This window comes from Equus przewalskii, chromosome 13, assembly GCF_037783145.1.
Source record: "Equus przewalskii isolate Varuska chromosome 13, EquPr2, whole genome shotgun sequence".
Lineage (NCBI taxonomy): Eukaryota > Metazoa > Chordata > Mammalia > Perissodactyla > Equidae > Equus > Equus przewalskii.
In genome coordinates this window covers 10027082-10042528 of record NC_091843.1, presented here as the reverse complement: position 1 = coordinate 10042528, position 15447 = coordinate 10027082, and the positions used below count along the sequence as shown (strand labels likewise).

General features: G+C 46.9%; 1 protein-coding gene across 1 annotated transcript in view; it reads left to right on the top strand.

The window, feature by feature from the left end:
* DOCK2 (dedicator of cytokinesis 2) overlaps nt 1–15447 on the top strand; it is a 411398-nt gene that overhangs the window by 369079 nt on the left and 26872 nt on the right. Inside the window, exons 36-41 of the mRNA XM_070569049.1 lie at nt 1127–1167; nt 5321–5411; nt 6068–6187; nt 10313–10402; nt 12037–12141; nt 14152–14293. Of these exons, the coding sequence (XP_070425150.1) occupies nt 1127–1167; nt 5321–5411; nt 6068–6187; nt 10313–10402; nt 12037–12141; nt 14152–14293 (589 nt within the window). The remainder of the gene's footprint in view (nt 1–1126; nt 1168–5320; nt 5412–6067; nt 6188–10312; nt 10403–12036; nt 12142–14151; nt 14294–15447) is intronic.

Genomic DNA, 15447 nt, shown 5'->3' with positions numbered 1-15447 from the left:
ATTATCACTGGGTCTAGTAAGATCACTATTACAAGAGTCCCCCTTTATCCACACTTTCACTCTCTGTGGTTTCAGTTACCTGCAGGCAACCGTAGTCTAAAAATATTAAATGAAAAATTCTAGAAATAGACAATTTATAAGTTTTCAGTTGTGCACCATTCTGAGTAGCGTGATAAAATCTCGTACCATCCCGCTCCATCCCACCTGGGACATGAGTCATCCCTTTGTCCAGCCCCCCTGTGCTACCCGCCTCCTGCCCGGCCTTAGTCAGTCACTTAGTAGCCATCTCAGTTATCAGATCGACTGTCACAGTATCGCAGTGCTTATGTTCAAGTCACCCTTATTTTACTTAATAATGGCTCCAAAGCACCAGAGTAGTGATGCTGGCAGTTCAGATATATGCCAGAGAGAAGCCGTAAAATACTTCCTTTAAGCAAAAAGGTGAACGTTCTTGACTTAATAAGGAAAGAAAAAAATTCATGTGCTGAGGTTGCTAAGATCTACAATAACTTTTATTACAGTATATTGTTATAATTGTTCTATTTTCTTATTAGTTATTGTTGTTAATCTCTTACTGTGCCTAACATAAATTAAACCTTATCATAGGTATGTACGTGTAGGAAAAAACATAGTATATATAAGATTCTGTACTATCCGTGGTTTCAGGCGTCCACTGGCGGTCTTGGAAGGATCCCCAGATAAGGCAGGACTACTGTACTTTTACTCTGAGTATTGCTAAAACTCTGATTCCAGCTCAGGTCCGCCCAAGTCCAGGGTGTGAACTTTTACAGATCAGGCGGGGCTGCCTTTTACAGAAGACTTTGTCAGAGTCAACTGCCTCAGTCTTGGCAGCCCGCCTCTCAGGGCAGCGGACAGCTCAGTTGCTCCCCTGATATCCAATGGCGGAGACACTTCCTCTGTCCTTTACCGTCCAAGGATCAGAGAAGTGACTTTCAAGGCAGAATCTCCTCACGAGGCTATGTGGTGCATTCAGGAAAGTAGATTTCTTGCTCCCATCTCAGGGCGCCCAGATAATAAGTAGAAATCTCATATCCATCACCACACCCTCCACCCCTGCTGCTCTTTTAAGAAAAACATTCATCACTATTTTTCCTCCCCTGCCTAGAATTTCTACAAAGATAACAATCGGGAAGAGATGTACATAAGGTAAGAATTTTGTTTTCTAAAACCCAGACCTGCTATGTCACTCTCCTGCTCAATATTCATCAAAGGCTCCCCACTGCCTTCAGGATAGAGTTTAAACTTATCTTCTTGACACTCAGGCCTTCTGGGTTCTTATTCCTATCAATCTCTCCAGAGTCAACTCCTTCCACTCTCCTACAATTAACACCCACAATCCACTTGGAGTTCTCTGACCCGCCATGCTGTTTTCCTGTATCCAGAGACCCTTCTTTCCTTCATCCACCTGGTGGACTGAGCTGCTGAGTTGAATCTGCATTAGTTGCATGTGGAGGCCGAGTCTAGGATTTGTAAGGCATGTAGTTAGATCATTGGCCAGCCCAGTTTCAAAGGAAAAAATATGCCAAGATGCATGATGCCTGCTTCCTTGTAGGCATTTAAAAGATATTTATTTGAATGTATCATGAAGGTTTTTGGGGGATATTAGCCTGGAGCAAAGAATTCCTTTGCCAGTTTTTCTGAGTCTTATATTTTCTCCAAAGTTTTAAAATTATTATTATTGTTATTTTTACTCATTACAAAAATAATGCATACTTATTACCAAAACAAAACAAACTCATAATATACAAACAAGCAAAACAAAAAAATGAAAGAAATTGCCATAATCCATACATATTCCCAGACCCTTTCATGTTTATATATAGATCAAATTCTATGCCTGCATATTTTTTGTAAAATGGAATCATACTGCTCATAAATTATTCTTTGCTTGACAAGAATTCCATGTCAACAGATGTATTTCAATATCATTTTTAATGAAACTATAAAATTCTCTTTCCAGAATATACCGTAATTTATATTGCCAATCTTATATTGTTGAACATTTAGGTTGTTTCCAATTTTTCCCCATCAAAAATATCACGGAGACCAAATTCTTGGACATGTATCTTTATGCACATTCTCTTGAGACTAGAGCCAAGAAAGTGGAATTGACCAGAGGGTTAAGGAGCCTGGCACTTTCAAGGCTTTCGACATGTTCTGTCAAAGGCCAGGGAGTCCGAGTCTGAACTCACTCTGCTATTACTGCAGATATTTTTAGGTACTTAGTTTACCATTATTCCAGAAATAGGAACTATCATTTGGGGAAAAAAAGATAATTCCATAGGTTGTCCTGAGCTTGGATAGTATTTATGACATCACTAGACGTGACTTATTGTAGTTTCACCGAGCTTTGGGGACCGCAGGGCCTGGGGTCTTCCCTTCTTTTCTCTGTCACCCTGGGTACATCACTCCGTCTCTCTGAGCTGAGCTTTCCCCCTGTAGAATGTTTCTATTCTACCTCCTGTTCTGAGGATTAAATGAGATGCTATAGGTAAAGTGCCTGGCACATGGTTCCCTCCCTCCACCCTCTTTTCTCTCCTTCCCACTTTAGAAACACAGATGGCAAATCCCAGATCTCCATAAGCTTGGAGATTTGAGTCCCATAGTAATCTAGGAAAACCACATTTGCCTAAACCAGACATTGTAAACAGGATATAGTCTGAAAACCTGTTCACTTTGGCAGGCATAGTATTTAGAGACATTTTTTAATTGGTTGCCAAATTTTAAAAATCTAGAGATTTTACATAAAAATCAAAATTTCCCTCTTCTCCTGAAAAGCTCAGAAGGTGTGGCAACACCAGGCACTCATCCTGTCCTGACAACCATGCCCTAGGCCGGCTGATGGCCGCCCCTCAGATGAGGTTGGAGCACTCTGGTCATGACATCTTCTCCGTTCCCGTTGAACTTCACCCCGTGCACCTCACTCAGCCTGCCCATCTGGCATCTGTAGTTGTTGAGTTTGAGTCCCTGGTCAGGCACATCAGGATGTCTTCCTTTGGGCTGGGTAGTACATCACCAGAGTCTTGAGTTGATGAAGGAGAGGAGAGGGTGCCTTGGCCTGTTAGCAGGGAAGCTGTCTCTTTGGCTGCTCTCCCAAGTTTTTTGGACCCACATTTAGGGATCTAAGGGACAGGCAGGAGGAGATATGGTAGGATTCAGCACATTTGTAGGAGTCTCTAAAGGTGGACCACAGGCTCAACACTCCCTACTTGCAGGCCATGTGCAAGTTCACTGATAACTCTGACTGATGAGCAGAACGTTAAGGCAGGGGGAAAGTGGAAAGCCATCATGATAGAGGCAGAGAAATAGCTGGTGTTGAATGTCTTCCCAGCTCTGTCAACTTTAACATTGATCTCAGTTTTCTTATCTATAAAAGGATTATTGGGAAGATGAATTGATAGACTATATAAAGTTTCCATTTGTGAATGGGCCAATGAGTGAATGACTCTTTCTACCTGGGATCCTCCCCCGCTCACCTTCTGATCCCAGCCCACCTGTCACACTATGGAAAACTTTCTGGAAGTCCTTCCTCTCCCCACCTGGATAGGTCCTGCTCTCATAGTACAGTCGACCTCTCCTTCACAACCCTGATCACAGCTCTATTTCTGTGATTATTTATTTGATTGTTTGATTCATGTCTGCCTGTTTTCCTAGACTATAAATTTGGAACCCTGAGAACAGTGTCTGCTTTTGCCACCATTCACCTCTAGTGCCTGGTACAGTCTGTGTGCTCACTACAACTCTGCTGATTGAATAAACGAATGAGCAAAAGGTCGCTAGAGTGTCCTGGCTCATTAGTTATCAAAACTACCAGTTGACCTTCCTTCCCCTCAAAATCTTTGGCAGTCCCTACCCTGAGGTCAGGCAGCCCCCATTTGGCCCGCTGGCCATGTTTTACATGGCCTGGGACATTAAATGCTAGCTCTTCCTTTGGTGACATTCTGTGCAGAAAGCTTTCTTCTAAGGAACCTAAGCCTGAGCACTGAGACCTGCAGATGCTTGAAAAGCCTTTGTTCCCTGTGGTTGGACAGTCAGGCAGAATCCTGGCATGATTATGGACAGAGCCTTTTCTCTCACAGGAAGGGATCAAGGACATCACATCATAGCATCTTCCCTTCACCAAATTACTACCAGTTGGGTTTAAATAAATGCTCCTGATGACATGCAAGTCACCAAAACAGTGCTTCTTTGGCTCTGGACTCTGTTTCCAACAGTGACGTGGAGGAATGTTTTGTAGAAGAACCTAGTTCCCAATGATGATAGATAACAGCTGTCATTGCTCAGAGCTGGCTACGGGCTAATCACTTTCAGTGCATCCTCACATTTGTTAGCAGCAATGCTAGCTATCACCTGTGGAGCCTTACATTCATGGTCTGCTTGGTCCTTTAAATGCCCAGCAACTCTAGAGGTAGGTTCCATGAACATTTCCATTTTACAGATGAGCAAACTAAGGAACAGAGAAGTTAATTCACTGCCCCTCAATACCTATTATGTATCATATATCTAAGAATTGACCAAAGCTTTCTTCCTTTGTTCCTGTTCCTGTCCTCAACATGCCTCAGCTGTAGTGTCATCCCAGGGTTCAGAACTGGATCACCACTTTGCACAGGGACAGGAGGTGGAATGTGATTATGGTTGAATAGTAGATTCTCCCTGCTGTGAGCTCGAGGCCTCCACATGAATATTCAATCTCTAGCCCCTGGTCCACTTCCTTTTATTACTAGAAAATGTGCTTCTTTTACACCCAGAGAATACTGAAGAGAGGGTAGGAGCTGCCCTTTTCAGTGCTGTGGCTTTTTCATGCTCCTAGAATGGTGCAATGATCAGAGCATGGGCTCTGGGGGAATCAGTCCGGGATCACATTTCAGCTTTTCCATTTATTAACACATAACTTCTGACAAGTTCTTTATATTTCCTTCCTTGATTTCCTTTACTTGTCATATTGCATTGGCCAGAGTCTTCAGTATCAAGTTGAATACTGGCTGGAAGGGTACCTAACTTCCCCAGGCCATACTTTTCTCATCTGAAAATGGGATTCCTTGATGGACTCATCTCATAGGGTTGTCATGAGGATTAAATGATCTAAGGCATTTAAAACACTTACCATGGTATCTGTCATGAATGCCCCACACACGCTAGGTGCTGTCATTATCACCCACATGGGGGGCTGGTTAGCTGGGGTGGAGGCCTCTCTTGTGACCCTAAGACGTACCCAGTTGTTCTGTCTGACTCCTACCTGGCCCTACTACCTGCTTCCTTATCACCTGCACCTGGTCACTCAGCATATCTCCCCAAACAGGTACCTGTACAAACTCCGAGATCTTCACCTGGACTGTGACAATTACACAGAGGCCGCCTACACGCTCCTTCTCCACACCTGGCTTCTCAAGGTACAGTCCTTCCAGTGAAGTGGATTCATGCTAGGAACCCCTAAAAACCCTCAGAGCAAGTGGAAGAGTTAAAAAGAAAAGAAAAAGGATTAGCCAAATAAATTTTCTTTTGCGCTGTGTCCTGAAATTATTGACCTGGCAGGTTACTTTTCTGCACTGCTTGACCTTGTCACATAACGTTTTGAGTGACCTTCACATTTAGCAGCAACAATAACCCCCTGAGATATGTTTTTCAGTTTTATATAACATCCGAACTGCTTTATGTAACGTCCGGACATCAACTATAAATCATTAGCATGCCCAGTGAGCTGTTTTCCTTCTCTTGGAAATGTTGCTGCGGCTGGACAAAGTCAGAAGTATTTCTTCTGGCTTTTGAAGAACTGGGACCATGTCTCCTAAGGGTTCAGAGACAATTCCTACAAACCACACCCATGAGCCAACAGAGAGTCAAATAAACACAACTCTTCAAAAATCAGGAGGCACTTCCCAAATGGAGACTGCAGAGCAGCATCTCTCCGACTGACACGGATACCCAGGGTGGCAGGCAAGCCGGCAGCAGTGTTTGCAGGGCTTCCTCTTGCAGGCCCATCACAGGGAAAGACACCTGCCCTTGGTGGCCCTCAGCCTCCGTGACTCCGTGTGTCTTCTCTCCACAGTGGTCAGATGAGCAATGCGCATCGCAGGTCATGCAGACAGGCCAGCAGCACCCTCAGACTCACCGACAGCTGAAGGAGACTCTCTATGAGACCATCATAGGCTACTTTGACAAAGGAAAGGTAATTTGTCCCTGCCCTTCCTCTCTCTGTGGGCACCCTGGCTCCTGGGAAAGGCAGTTCTCTCCCATACTCTACAGCCAGTCCCTCTGCAGGTCTGGTCAGCTCTCCCTCCAAATCCTGAATCTGCTCACTTCTCTCCCTCTCCATTCCTACCACCTCCATTCAAGGCACCAACCTTGCTCACCTGGACACTCAATAAGTCCTAAGCAGTCTCCCTGCTTCCTCTATTGCCCCCAGCACATCTTCCTCCATGTAGGAAACAGGGTGATCATAAAACATATATTGGATCACTTACAATCATCTTCTGCTTACAATCATCTCAGCGGCTCCCCCTTTAGATGAGCTTCCCCACTTAGAACAAATTACACAATCTTTCCCGTGACCTGTGAGGCCGCACGTGAGCTGTCCCCTGACTGCTTCTCTTATTTCATCCCTGCCAAGCTCCCTCTTGCTCACATGCTCTATGGCAAGCTCTTTTCCACCTCAGGGCCTTTGCTTTCCCTGGCTTAGAACAGTTTTCCTCCATAACTTCTCATGGCCAGCCCCCTCTCACAGCTCAGGGCTTTGCATGATGTCACCTCCTCAAGGAGGCCTTCCTTGACCACCTTGGACAAAACAGCACCCCTGCCCTGAGTCACTCTGTTGCTTCCACAAATCTTGTTACTCTCAGACATCACCTTCTTTGTTTCGTTTTTACTTGTTCATTGTCTGGCTTCCCACTTTAGAATGCCATGATCACAGAGACTTGTCTGGTCCACTGCTGAATGCCCAATGGCCAGCACAGATCCTGACATGCAGGGCCTGATAAATATATGTTGAATAAATTAATGAATTAAATGTATGAATGACATTGTGGTGCCATCATTGATCTCTAAACAATGACAGGATGCTTGGTTGGGTTTGGTCAGAAAATTGGCCAGATCAACTGCTGCCCATCCTCCAGTCTCCAGGGGACCTTCAGGAACCACCAACCCAGATGCCAGCATTCATCCTGTAGGAGATGCAGCATGGTGGCTAAGTGCTCAGGCTCTGGAGCCAGATGGCCTGGGTTTCAAACCTTGCTCCTCTTTCACCTACAATTCCCTTGGCCTCTCAGAGACTCCAATTCCCAATAGTGAGATACTAATAGTACCTATTTCCTAGTTGTATTGTGAAAATTAGGTGAGAAAATGTACCTAGTTTAGGAAGTGGTGCATAATAACATCTAGTTAGGTTTTAACTGTAGTCATCATTACCTTCCTTCTCCTTCAAGGCCCCTGCTGGCTGGCCACTTCCTCCATCAGGCCTTTCTTGCATCCTCCGGCTTACCTACAGCCCTGCTCTCATCTGAATGGCAAGGCCTCTTATAGTTCATCAGGACATAATTTAACACTTAATTCTGGTCTGCCCTGTCACTGCATTTCATTGCATCTGTCTTAGTCTGATCTCCCCACCTTCCCTGGAAAGATAAAATGAGGTAATGTCTGTAGAAGGGCTTATAAATTCCCAGGAGTTGAGCACTTGAACACTGTTTTTAGAATTTACAATTATAAGCCTCTTGAGGGCAGAGACTCTGCCATGCCCGGATCCTCCTGCCCTGCTGGGCATCAGGTCAGAGCGTGCTCTTGGTATCAGCTGAGTCAGTCAGTCACAGTGTGAAAGCTCCAGAGTGCATGTTGAGCTTGTCCTTTGCAAGGCACCAGTTCAGCTCACCCTGTGATGAGCAGAGAGGAAAAAGGTACAATCCCCAACCTCGAAGACCTTACCATCCAGTTGGCAAATGCCAATCATGATCTTTTCTGCACATTACCCTTTGGTTTTGTGCAATAAGGTGGGGGTGGGGAAAGGGAACAGGGTACAGGTCAAAGGGACCTGTATATATGTATATGTATATGCACCATGCTGCATCTCCTACAGGATGAATGCTGGCATCTGGGTTGGTGGTTCCTGAAGGTCCCCTGGAGACTGGAGGATGGGCAGCAGTTGATCTGGCCAATTTTCTGACCAAACCCAACCAAGCATCCTGTCATTGTTTAGAGATCAATGATGGCACCACAATGTCATTCATACATTTAATTCATTAATTTATTCAACATATATTTTTGGTTTTGTGCAATAAGGTGGGGGTGGGGAAAGGGAACAGGTCAAAGTACCTTGGGAGCAGAGAGGAAGGAGCAGATGGGTATAGCTCACTCTGAAATCTACTGCTATTGAAGCTTCTAGAATGAAACCCAAACTCCTTAGCACTCCTTTAACCTCCTTTCCCCATACCTCCTCTCATGGAGCCTCATTGCTCCAGACAGACACACAGTGGCTTTCTACTCTCTAAGTACCTCTGTCATCACCTGGTGGACTCCTCTACATCCCTGAAAACCCAAGGATTACATCATTTATATGTATGCTTTACCCACTTTTGTTTCATGAAAGCAGAAACTGTGTCTTCTCCATCTTTATATCTGCTCCATTGCTGCATATCACACCATGCCTAAAACCCAGCAGGTGCTCAATAACGAATGTATGAGACTCAGAGGGGTCGGTGACTGTCAGAGTTCCCAGGACAACAGGAGCAGACCTTGGAGGAAATCCCAAGCTGCCAGGCCCCCTCTCTGGTCCCTTAGTGGTCTTGTTAACAGACGGGGAGAGCATTTCAGCATATTATGGTGGGAAGCTGGCAAAGATCGCCACTTGAGCCACAGTGCCCTGGCCCAGCCCAGGGGTGTTACCACCACCTTCTTGTTCAGGCTGAAGAGAAAGCACCAGCCCATCTGGCCCACAGACTTGGTTCCTCCTGGCACATAAAGCATCTTTATGCTGCTCACTAAGCTGTCCGTGGGTTTACAGCCGCGGCTCCTCCGCTCGGCACTTGCTTTTATTTATTTTTACGCTTGGATGCAGAGAGAGCACTTCTGCTACAAAGTGCACACTGCATTTTGGCAGCCTCCCCTCTCTCCTCCCACTCCTCCCCCAGCTTCTCCAGTTAGGCCCATTTCCCATTTTAAACCCGCATGTGAAATGCCATGAGTGTCCCTTGAGACTGCCAGATCTCCAGCCCACCCTGCCTCTCCCCCTGCACTCCACAGGGATTCCCACGCCCTTCCATCTAAGATGGAGGGATGACCTATTGGCTCCAGCCTGAGACAGAGCAGAGGAAAAGGGTCCCTTGTGTCCAGGGTTCGTTTTTTTGGAATTTTTTTTAAACATGGAAAAGATCTACTAAAAAAAGTTTTAATCACTCTTTTGAATACTCTAGTAGCACCCCCACCTCTGTGCTGCCCCCTGCCCACTCACACACCCCAAAAAGCCCCGGGAAGAGTGGATAGGCATAGAGTTTCAGTTATACAGGCTGACTAAGTCCTAGAGATCTGATGGGCAGCATTGGGCCTAGGTGGACAATACCGTATCATGCTCTTAAAATTCTGTTAAGGGGGTAGATCTCATGTTAAGTGTTCTTACCACAACAGAAAGAAAAGAAAGAGTGAGGGAAGGGAAGGAAGGAGGCAAGGAGGGAGGGAGGAGAGAGAGACGGTAGAAAGAAAGTTGGCCAAAGAAAGTAAAAAGTGGCAGGATCGGCAGAGTGGAAAGATCCCAGGAGTGAACCTCAGGAGAACTGGATCTGGCCCCAACTTTGTCTCCAGAAACTCTGACCTTAGGCCATCTGCTAACTTCTGTGTGAAAAATTTCCTTTTGGAAAATGGGGTCAACACCTCCCTGCCCTACCCCTACATGGGGAAGCTGAGGGAGTCAAGGGTTAATTTACTAAATACTTCCCCACACCCCGGTGGGCGTCCTGGCCCTGCTTTTTGTTGGGCATCTGACATGGGGCAGTTGGTCTGCCTCTGTGAACTTCCATTTCTCCCTGGGAAATGAAGATGTTACTAGTCACCTCTCAGAGTGACTGTGAAGATCCAGAGAGCATGCAGATAAAGCGTTTAGCCTGGTCTGTGGCTGCTCCATTATTTATGAAGAAACCGAGTGAGAGGCAGAGGAAGGGTCATGCTCCTGGGAAGCGCCTGGCTCCCTGTGTGTGGGCCAGAGCGACGCTTGCAGCTCAGCCCCAGGAGGCAGAGCCGCCCAGGTCCCTTCTGCAGCAAGGACCCTGCAAACCTGAGGCACCCTCTGACCTTTGTCTCCCCAACCTTCCTGTAGATGTGGGAAGAGGCCATTAGTCTGTGCAAGGAGCTGGCGGAACAGTACGAGATGGAGATCTTTGACTACGAGCTGCTGAGCCAGAACCTGGTAAGGCAGCCCCAGGAGCGCCAACTGCCCTGGAGGCCGGGCGCTCAGGGCCTGGCTCACCAGAGAGACGGGAGAGGGGTGGGAGGCCCGGCAGGTTGAGGACACTACAGAAAGAATGGAAGTAGAGCCCAGGCTGAGCCAGGCTGTGCTGAGCGGCTCCCTCCCAGTTGGGAATATTTCCAAAGGGAGGTATTCTGGGAAAACTCATCAGATGGAGCATTAAGTACCTGCTGGGCACTGGGGCTGCTGCGGCTGCTGCTGCACACCCGATAAATACTGTGCTACATTTGCAGTGAAATTCCCACAAATCACTAAGCCAATTAAATAAAAACACAAATTTGTGCTTTCTGATTAACAGATAAATCACATTAAAATGCTTCCCATCTGGCCATTCCCCATTAGCTCCTCCATGCTGGTGATTTGGTGAAGGAAGTGGAAAGTGGGAGGAAGCCAGGCTCCCCTGCTTCCGCTGCAGAGGCCGGGGCTTGGCGGGAGGTGACCTCTGCAGGGAAAATGTAGGAAGTTTTGGCTGCTCCTGACTCACACCACCCGCTACACACACAGATTTCCTGGTGCCTGAGAGCCGGGACCCCAGGGCCCCATCTTAGGCCATTTTGAGAGACCAGTCCAGCAGTTTCCAGGGCACTGTAAAATGAGAGTCAGAGTGTCGGGAGAGGATTTGTAGCTTTTTGCGGGGAGGATGGGTATGGAGCATAGTATTCTTATAAAAAACAACTGAGCTGTTGGCTGTTTGCACTGTGTGTGAGAGCTAATGCAAACACATGTACTCACACCAAGAAACACTCATGTCTGCCCCACTTGTACGTCTACATAGATATTTGCAGACATGGAATCACACGTGCCTTCTAAACCTGCATTCATGCACACACACACACACACACACACACATATACCCAGTACACATTCATGCACACGCTGATCTACATGCACATCCATGTGCCAAGCCCACATCGCATGGGCCCATGTCCAGGTCTATGCACATTTATCTTCCATATTGTATCAAATTTAAGATGCTATCATTTGTGAGGTGAACATTTTTCTTTTTGTATGTGCCACATCATGATTTCTGTCTGGCTAATAGCAGTTGTAAGATGCCATCATGTGTAAAGTAAGACACAAACTGTTTTCTGAGATGCTAAAATATGAAGAACACATACCTCTTAGAACTGATATGAAACATGTTAAGTGTGCATACACAGGAAGACATCTGTACCAAGAGACATTTGCCCGTCCATGGACCCTCACTGGCATATGCCCGGTGTGCAGGGAGCCGGGAGCAGAGTGGCAGTGGTGGGGGCTCTGGATAGCTGGCTGGGTTCAGTTCCATACTTACTGGCTACACTATGAGAAACCATTTCTTTATCTGCAAAACAGAAATACAATACTCATGGGGTTGTTATATGGATGATCCAAGCGAATGAGCTAGGGCAGGCGGAGTGGTTAACACAGTTCCTGGTACTTTGTGATTACAGACATTTCCACAATATGCAAATACGTGCACTTGGCATATTGGTTCTGCTATAATGATCATGTCTTAACCGCGGCCTCTCTGACTTGAATGTGCCTTTGATACACATCTGTGTTGTTACAAGCTGTGAGTTTTCCTCTTTCAGATCCAGCAGGCAAAATTCTACGAAAGTATCATGAAAATTCTCAGGCCCAAGCCAGACTACTTTGCTGTTGGATACTATGGCCAGGGGATCCCCTCCTTTCTGCGGGTGAGTTTTGGGTAACTCGGCACTAGGCCAGGGTCCCGGGGCCTTGGCACCTCAGCTGTCCCTCTGCACTTCGAGGATCTGTTTCTGCTCAGACGCTGTGCTCTCCTCCGTCTGAGCACTGCCCCGACCCCTGCACACTCCCCAATCCCCATCCATCATCGTCCCTTTCAGCCATCCCATGTTTCTCTTAATTCACAGCAACCAGAGCTGCCTCGTGAGGTAGTGAGCTCCCCATCCCTGGAAGGAAGTGTTCAGAGAGGCTGGAGGACCTCTGCTTCCCAGCAGTTGCTGTAGATCACTGGTCTCAGACCTTTTCGTCTCAGGACCCCACTTCTCTCTTGAAAATTATCAAGGTCCCCGAAGAACTTCTGTGTTTATAGACTCTACCCATCTACAGTTACCATGTTCAAAATTAACACTAAGAAGATTTTGAAATATTTATCAATTTATTTAAAAATAACAATAATAAACCCATCACATGTGAACATAAATTGTATCTTTATGAAAAAGAGCTATGTTTTCCAATAAAAAAATTAGTGCAGTAAGATTGTTTCATATTTACACAAATCTCTTCAATGTCCAGATGAAGAGACAACGGCTAGATTCTTGCGCCCGCTTCTGCATTCAGTCTGTTGTGACACTGCGCATCACGCAGCCTCTGGAAAACTCTACTGCACACTCGTGGGACAAGAAGGGTGAAAAAGGCGAAGAATAGCTTACTATTGTTATGAGAAAAGTGTTGATCTATCAAGGCCCTGAAAGGGTCTTGAGGACCTTCAGGGATCCCTGGAGCACAGTTTCTGATCCGACACTGCCGTGCAGTAGTCATTGGTCATGTGGGATTAGGCCAGCGATAGGCTTCCTTCCGGTCAGTGAGTCTGTGGTCAGTTCTGAGGCCAGGAGATGCAACAGAAACCATGAATCTGATCTCTGACCTCACCTGATTTGCGGTCTGTCAAGGAGATAAATCACTCCCCACTACCGATCCACATGGAAGTCAGAGTGGGCTTGCGGGAGCGAGCGCCACAACCTACGGAGGGTAGACAGTGAGGCTGTCCTCGATAGAACAGAGGAGACTTCCCAAGCTGCTCGTACATCAGAACCCCCTGGGGAACCTGTTAACAATACATGTTCCTGGGCCCTACTCCAGGTCTAGAGTGAGGCCTGGGAATCTGAACTTCTAAAAGTCTCCTAGGCTCCTCTGGTGATGGGCCAGGTTTGGAAGCCCTGATGTACAGAGGTGACAGACAGGGTTTGGACTGAAGAACTTCGGGGCCATTAGAGGTGGCACAGATGGCACAGATATGGTCTAGGACAGGTTTCTCAACCTCAGCTCTATCAACACTTTGGACCAGGTCATTCTTTGCTGTGGGGCTGTCCTCTGCTTTGAAGGATGCTCAGCAGCATCCTGGGCCTCTACCCACTAGATGCCAGTAGCTCCCCTCCCCCTAGTTGATATCCAAAAATATTTCCAGATATTTCCAGGGTCCCTTAGGAGGCAAAACCACCACGTATTTGAAAACTACAGGCCTAGAAGAGGCTAATGTGGTCCAGGAAGGGTAAAGAGTGTGTTTCTATTAAGCCACGGCCAGGAGCCAAGTGACAAAGTACCCAAATGCTGGTCCCTTCTGGCCCACAGGCCCAGCCCACATGGGCCATTAATGGCAGGAGGGAAATTCTGCAGTCATGTAAATAGGACAGTAGATGTGACACAGTGAAAGTTGGGTGAGGAATTATTCCGAAAGCTGTACATAAGATGGTTTGAAGGAGAAATTCTCAGCATCCATGATGTCCTTTCCATTCAGAACCAATCTTTTTAATGAAGTCATGTGCACAGCTAAAGTTCAGTGAGTTGAGCCCCTCCTTTTCCTGGTGCTGTAACAGAGAAGAGAGAGATCTATAGGAGGTCCCCATAGCCCACTGCTCATGTCACAAGCCTCCCAGCTTTGTTTGGACCATGTCCTCCAAGCCTGGGCCCTGGAATCTCTGATGGGTGTCATTTCTCTGCAGAACAAAGTGTTCATCTACCGAGGGAAGGAGTATGAGCGAAGAGAAGATTTCCAGATGCAGCTGATGAGCCAGTTCCCCAATGCAGAGAAGATGAACACGACCTCTGCCCCTGGGGATGAGGTGAAGAACGCCCCAGGCCAGTGTATCCTTGGAGAAGGCCCCTGCCCAGGGGCCAGGCATGGGCAGCCCTGCACGACTTTAGCCCACAGAACCCCACCTTTAGCTCAGAGCAGCTGCCAGAATCATGGCAGTGGTGCCAAGTTTAGTGTCTAGCGTGGGGTCCAAAGAACCCATCTCAGAAAATTCTAAATGTTGCATTCATTGATTAATTCACTCACTCACTCATTCATTCCTGTAATGAATACTGTCATGCCCTGACTCTATGCCAAGCATTGTGCAAGGCACTGGAGATTACCCTCACAAAGTGGTCCTGCCTTCAGGGAGCTTCAGTCTAGCAAGCAAAGGAGACATTGAAGAACTAACTGTACCGTTAGATATGTATTTATCAAAATGTGATCAATGCCAAGAGGAAGCCATACAGGGTACTATGATTGGGAGGGCAGAGAAGGCTTCCTTGAGGAAGGCAGTGTTTAAGGTGACTAACCAGGCAAAGGTTAGTGGGCATGGGAGAGAATGTCCCAGACCGAGGGAAGGAGCATCATGTGCAAAGGCCTTGAGTGGGAAGGAGCATGGCAGGTTCCAAGAACCAAAATGGCGCCACACTGCTCTTATAATAAAATCAAAACTCCTGAGCCAGGCCTGCAAGGCTGTCCCATCATCTTATCCCTCCTGCCTCTCCAGTGTCATCACCTCCTGACTCTTCCTTTCCTTTCTTGGCCCCTCTGGCCACACTGGCCTTGTTTCTGCTCCTTACATGCTCCCAGCTTGTTCCCACCTCTGGGCCTGTGCATTGTCTGTTCCCTCTGTTTGGAATGCCCTTCCCCCAGCTCCTTTCTCACCCATCAGATCCTAACTCAGTGTCTCCTCCTCGAAGAGGAGTTCCCTGGTCACCTTCTCTAAAGTGGCCTTGTCTGAACTCTTCATGGCCCTGTAATCTCAAACCCTGCTGGTTTGCTTTAGAGAATTGATCTCAACCTGTCACTATCTTTTGTGCTTTTTAAAGGTACGTGTAAGCTGGAAGGTAAGCTTCCAGAGGGCAGGGCTGTGCTGCCTTGTCCATTGCGGTAATCCCTGTCTCCCATGGTGCGCGGCGCACATCTGACTCTCAGAAAATACTTGCTGGTTAATAGAAAGACAAAGATAACAAGGGAGAAGGAGAAAGAAAGAAAAGAGAGA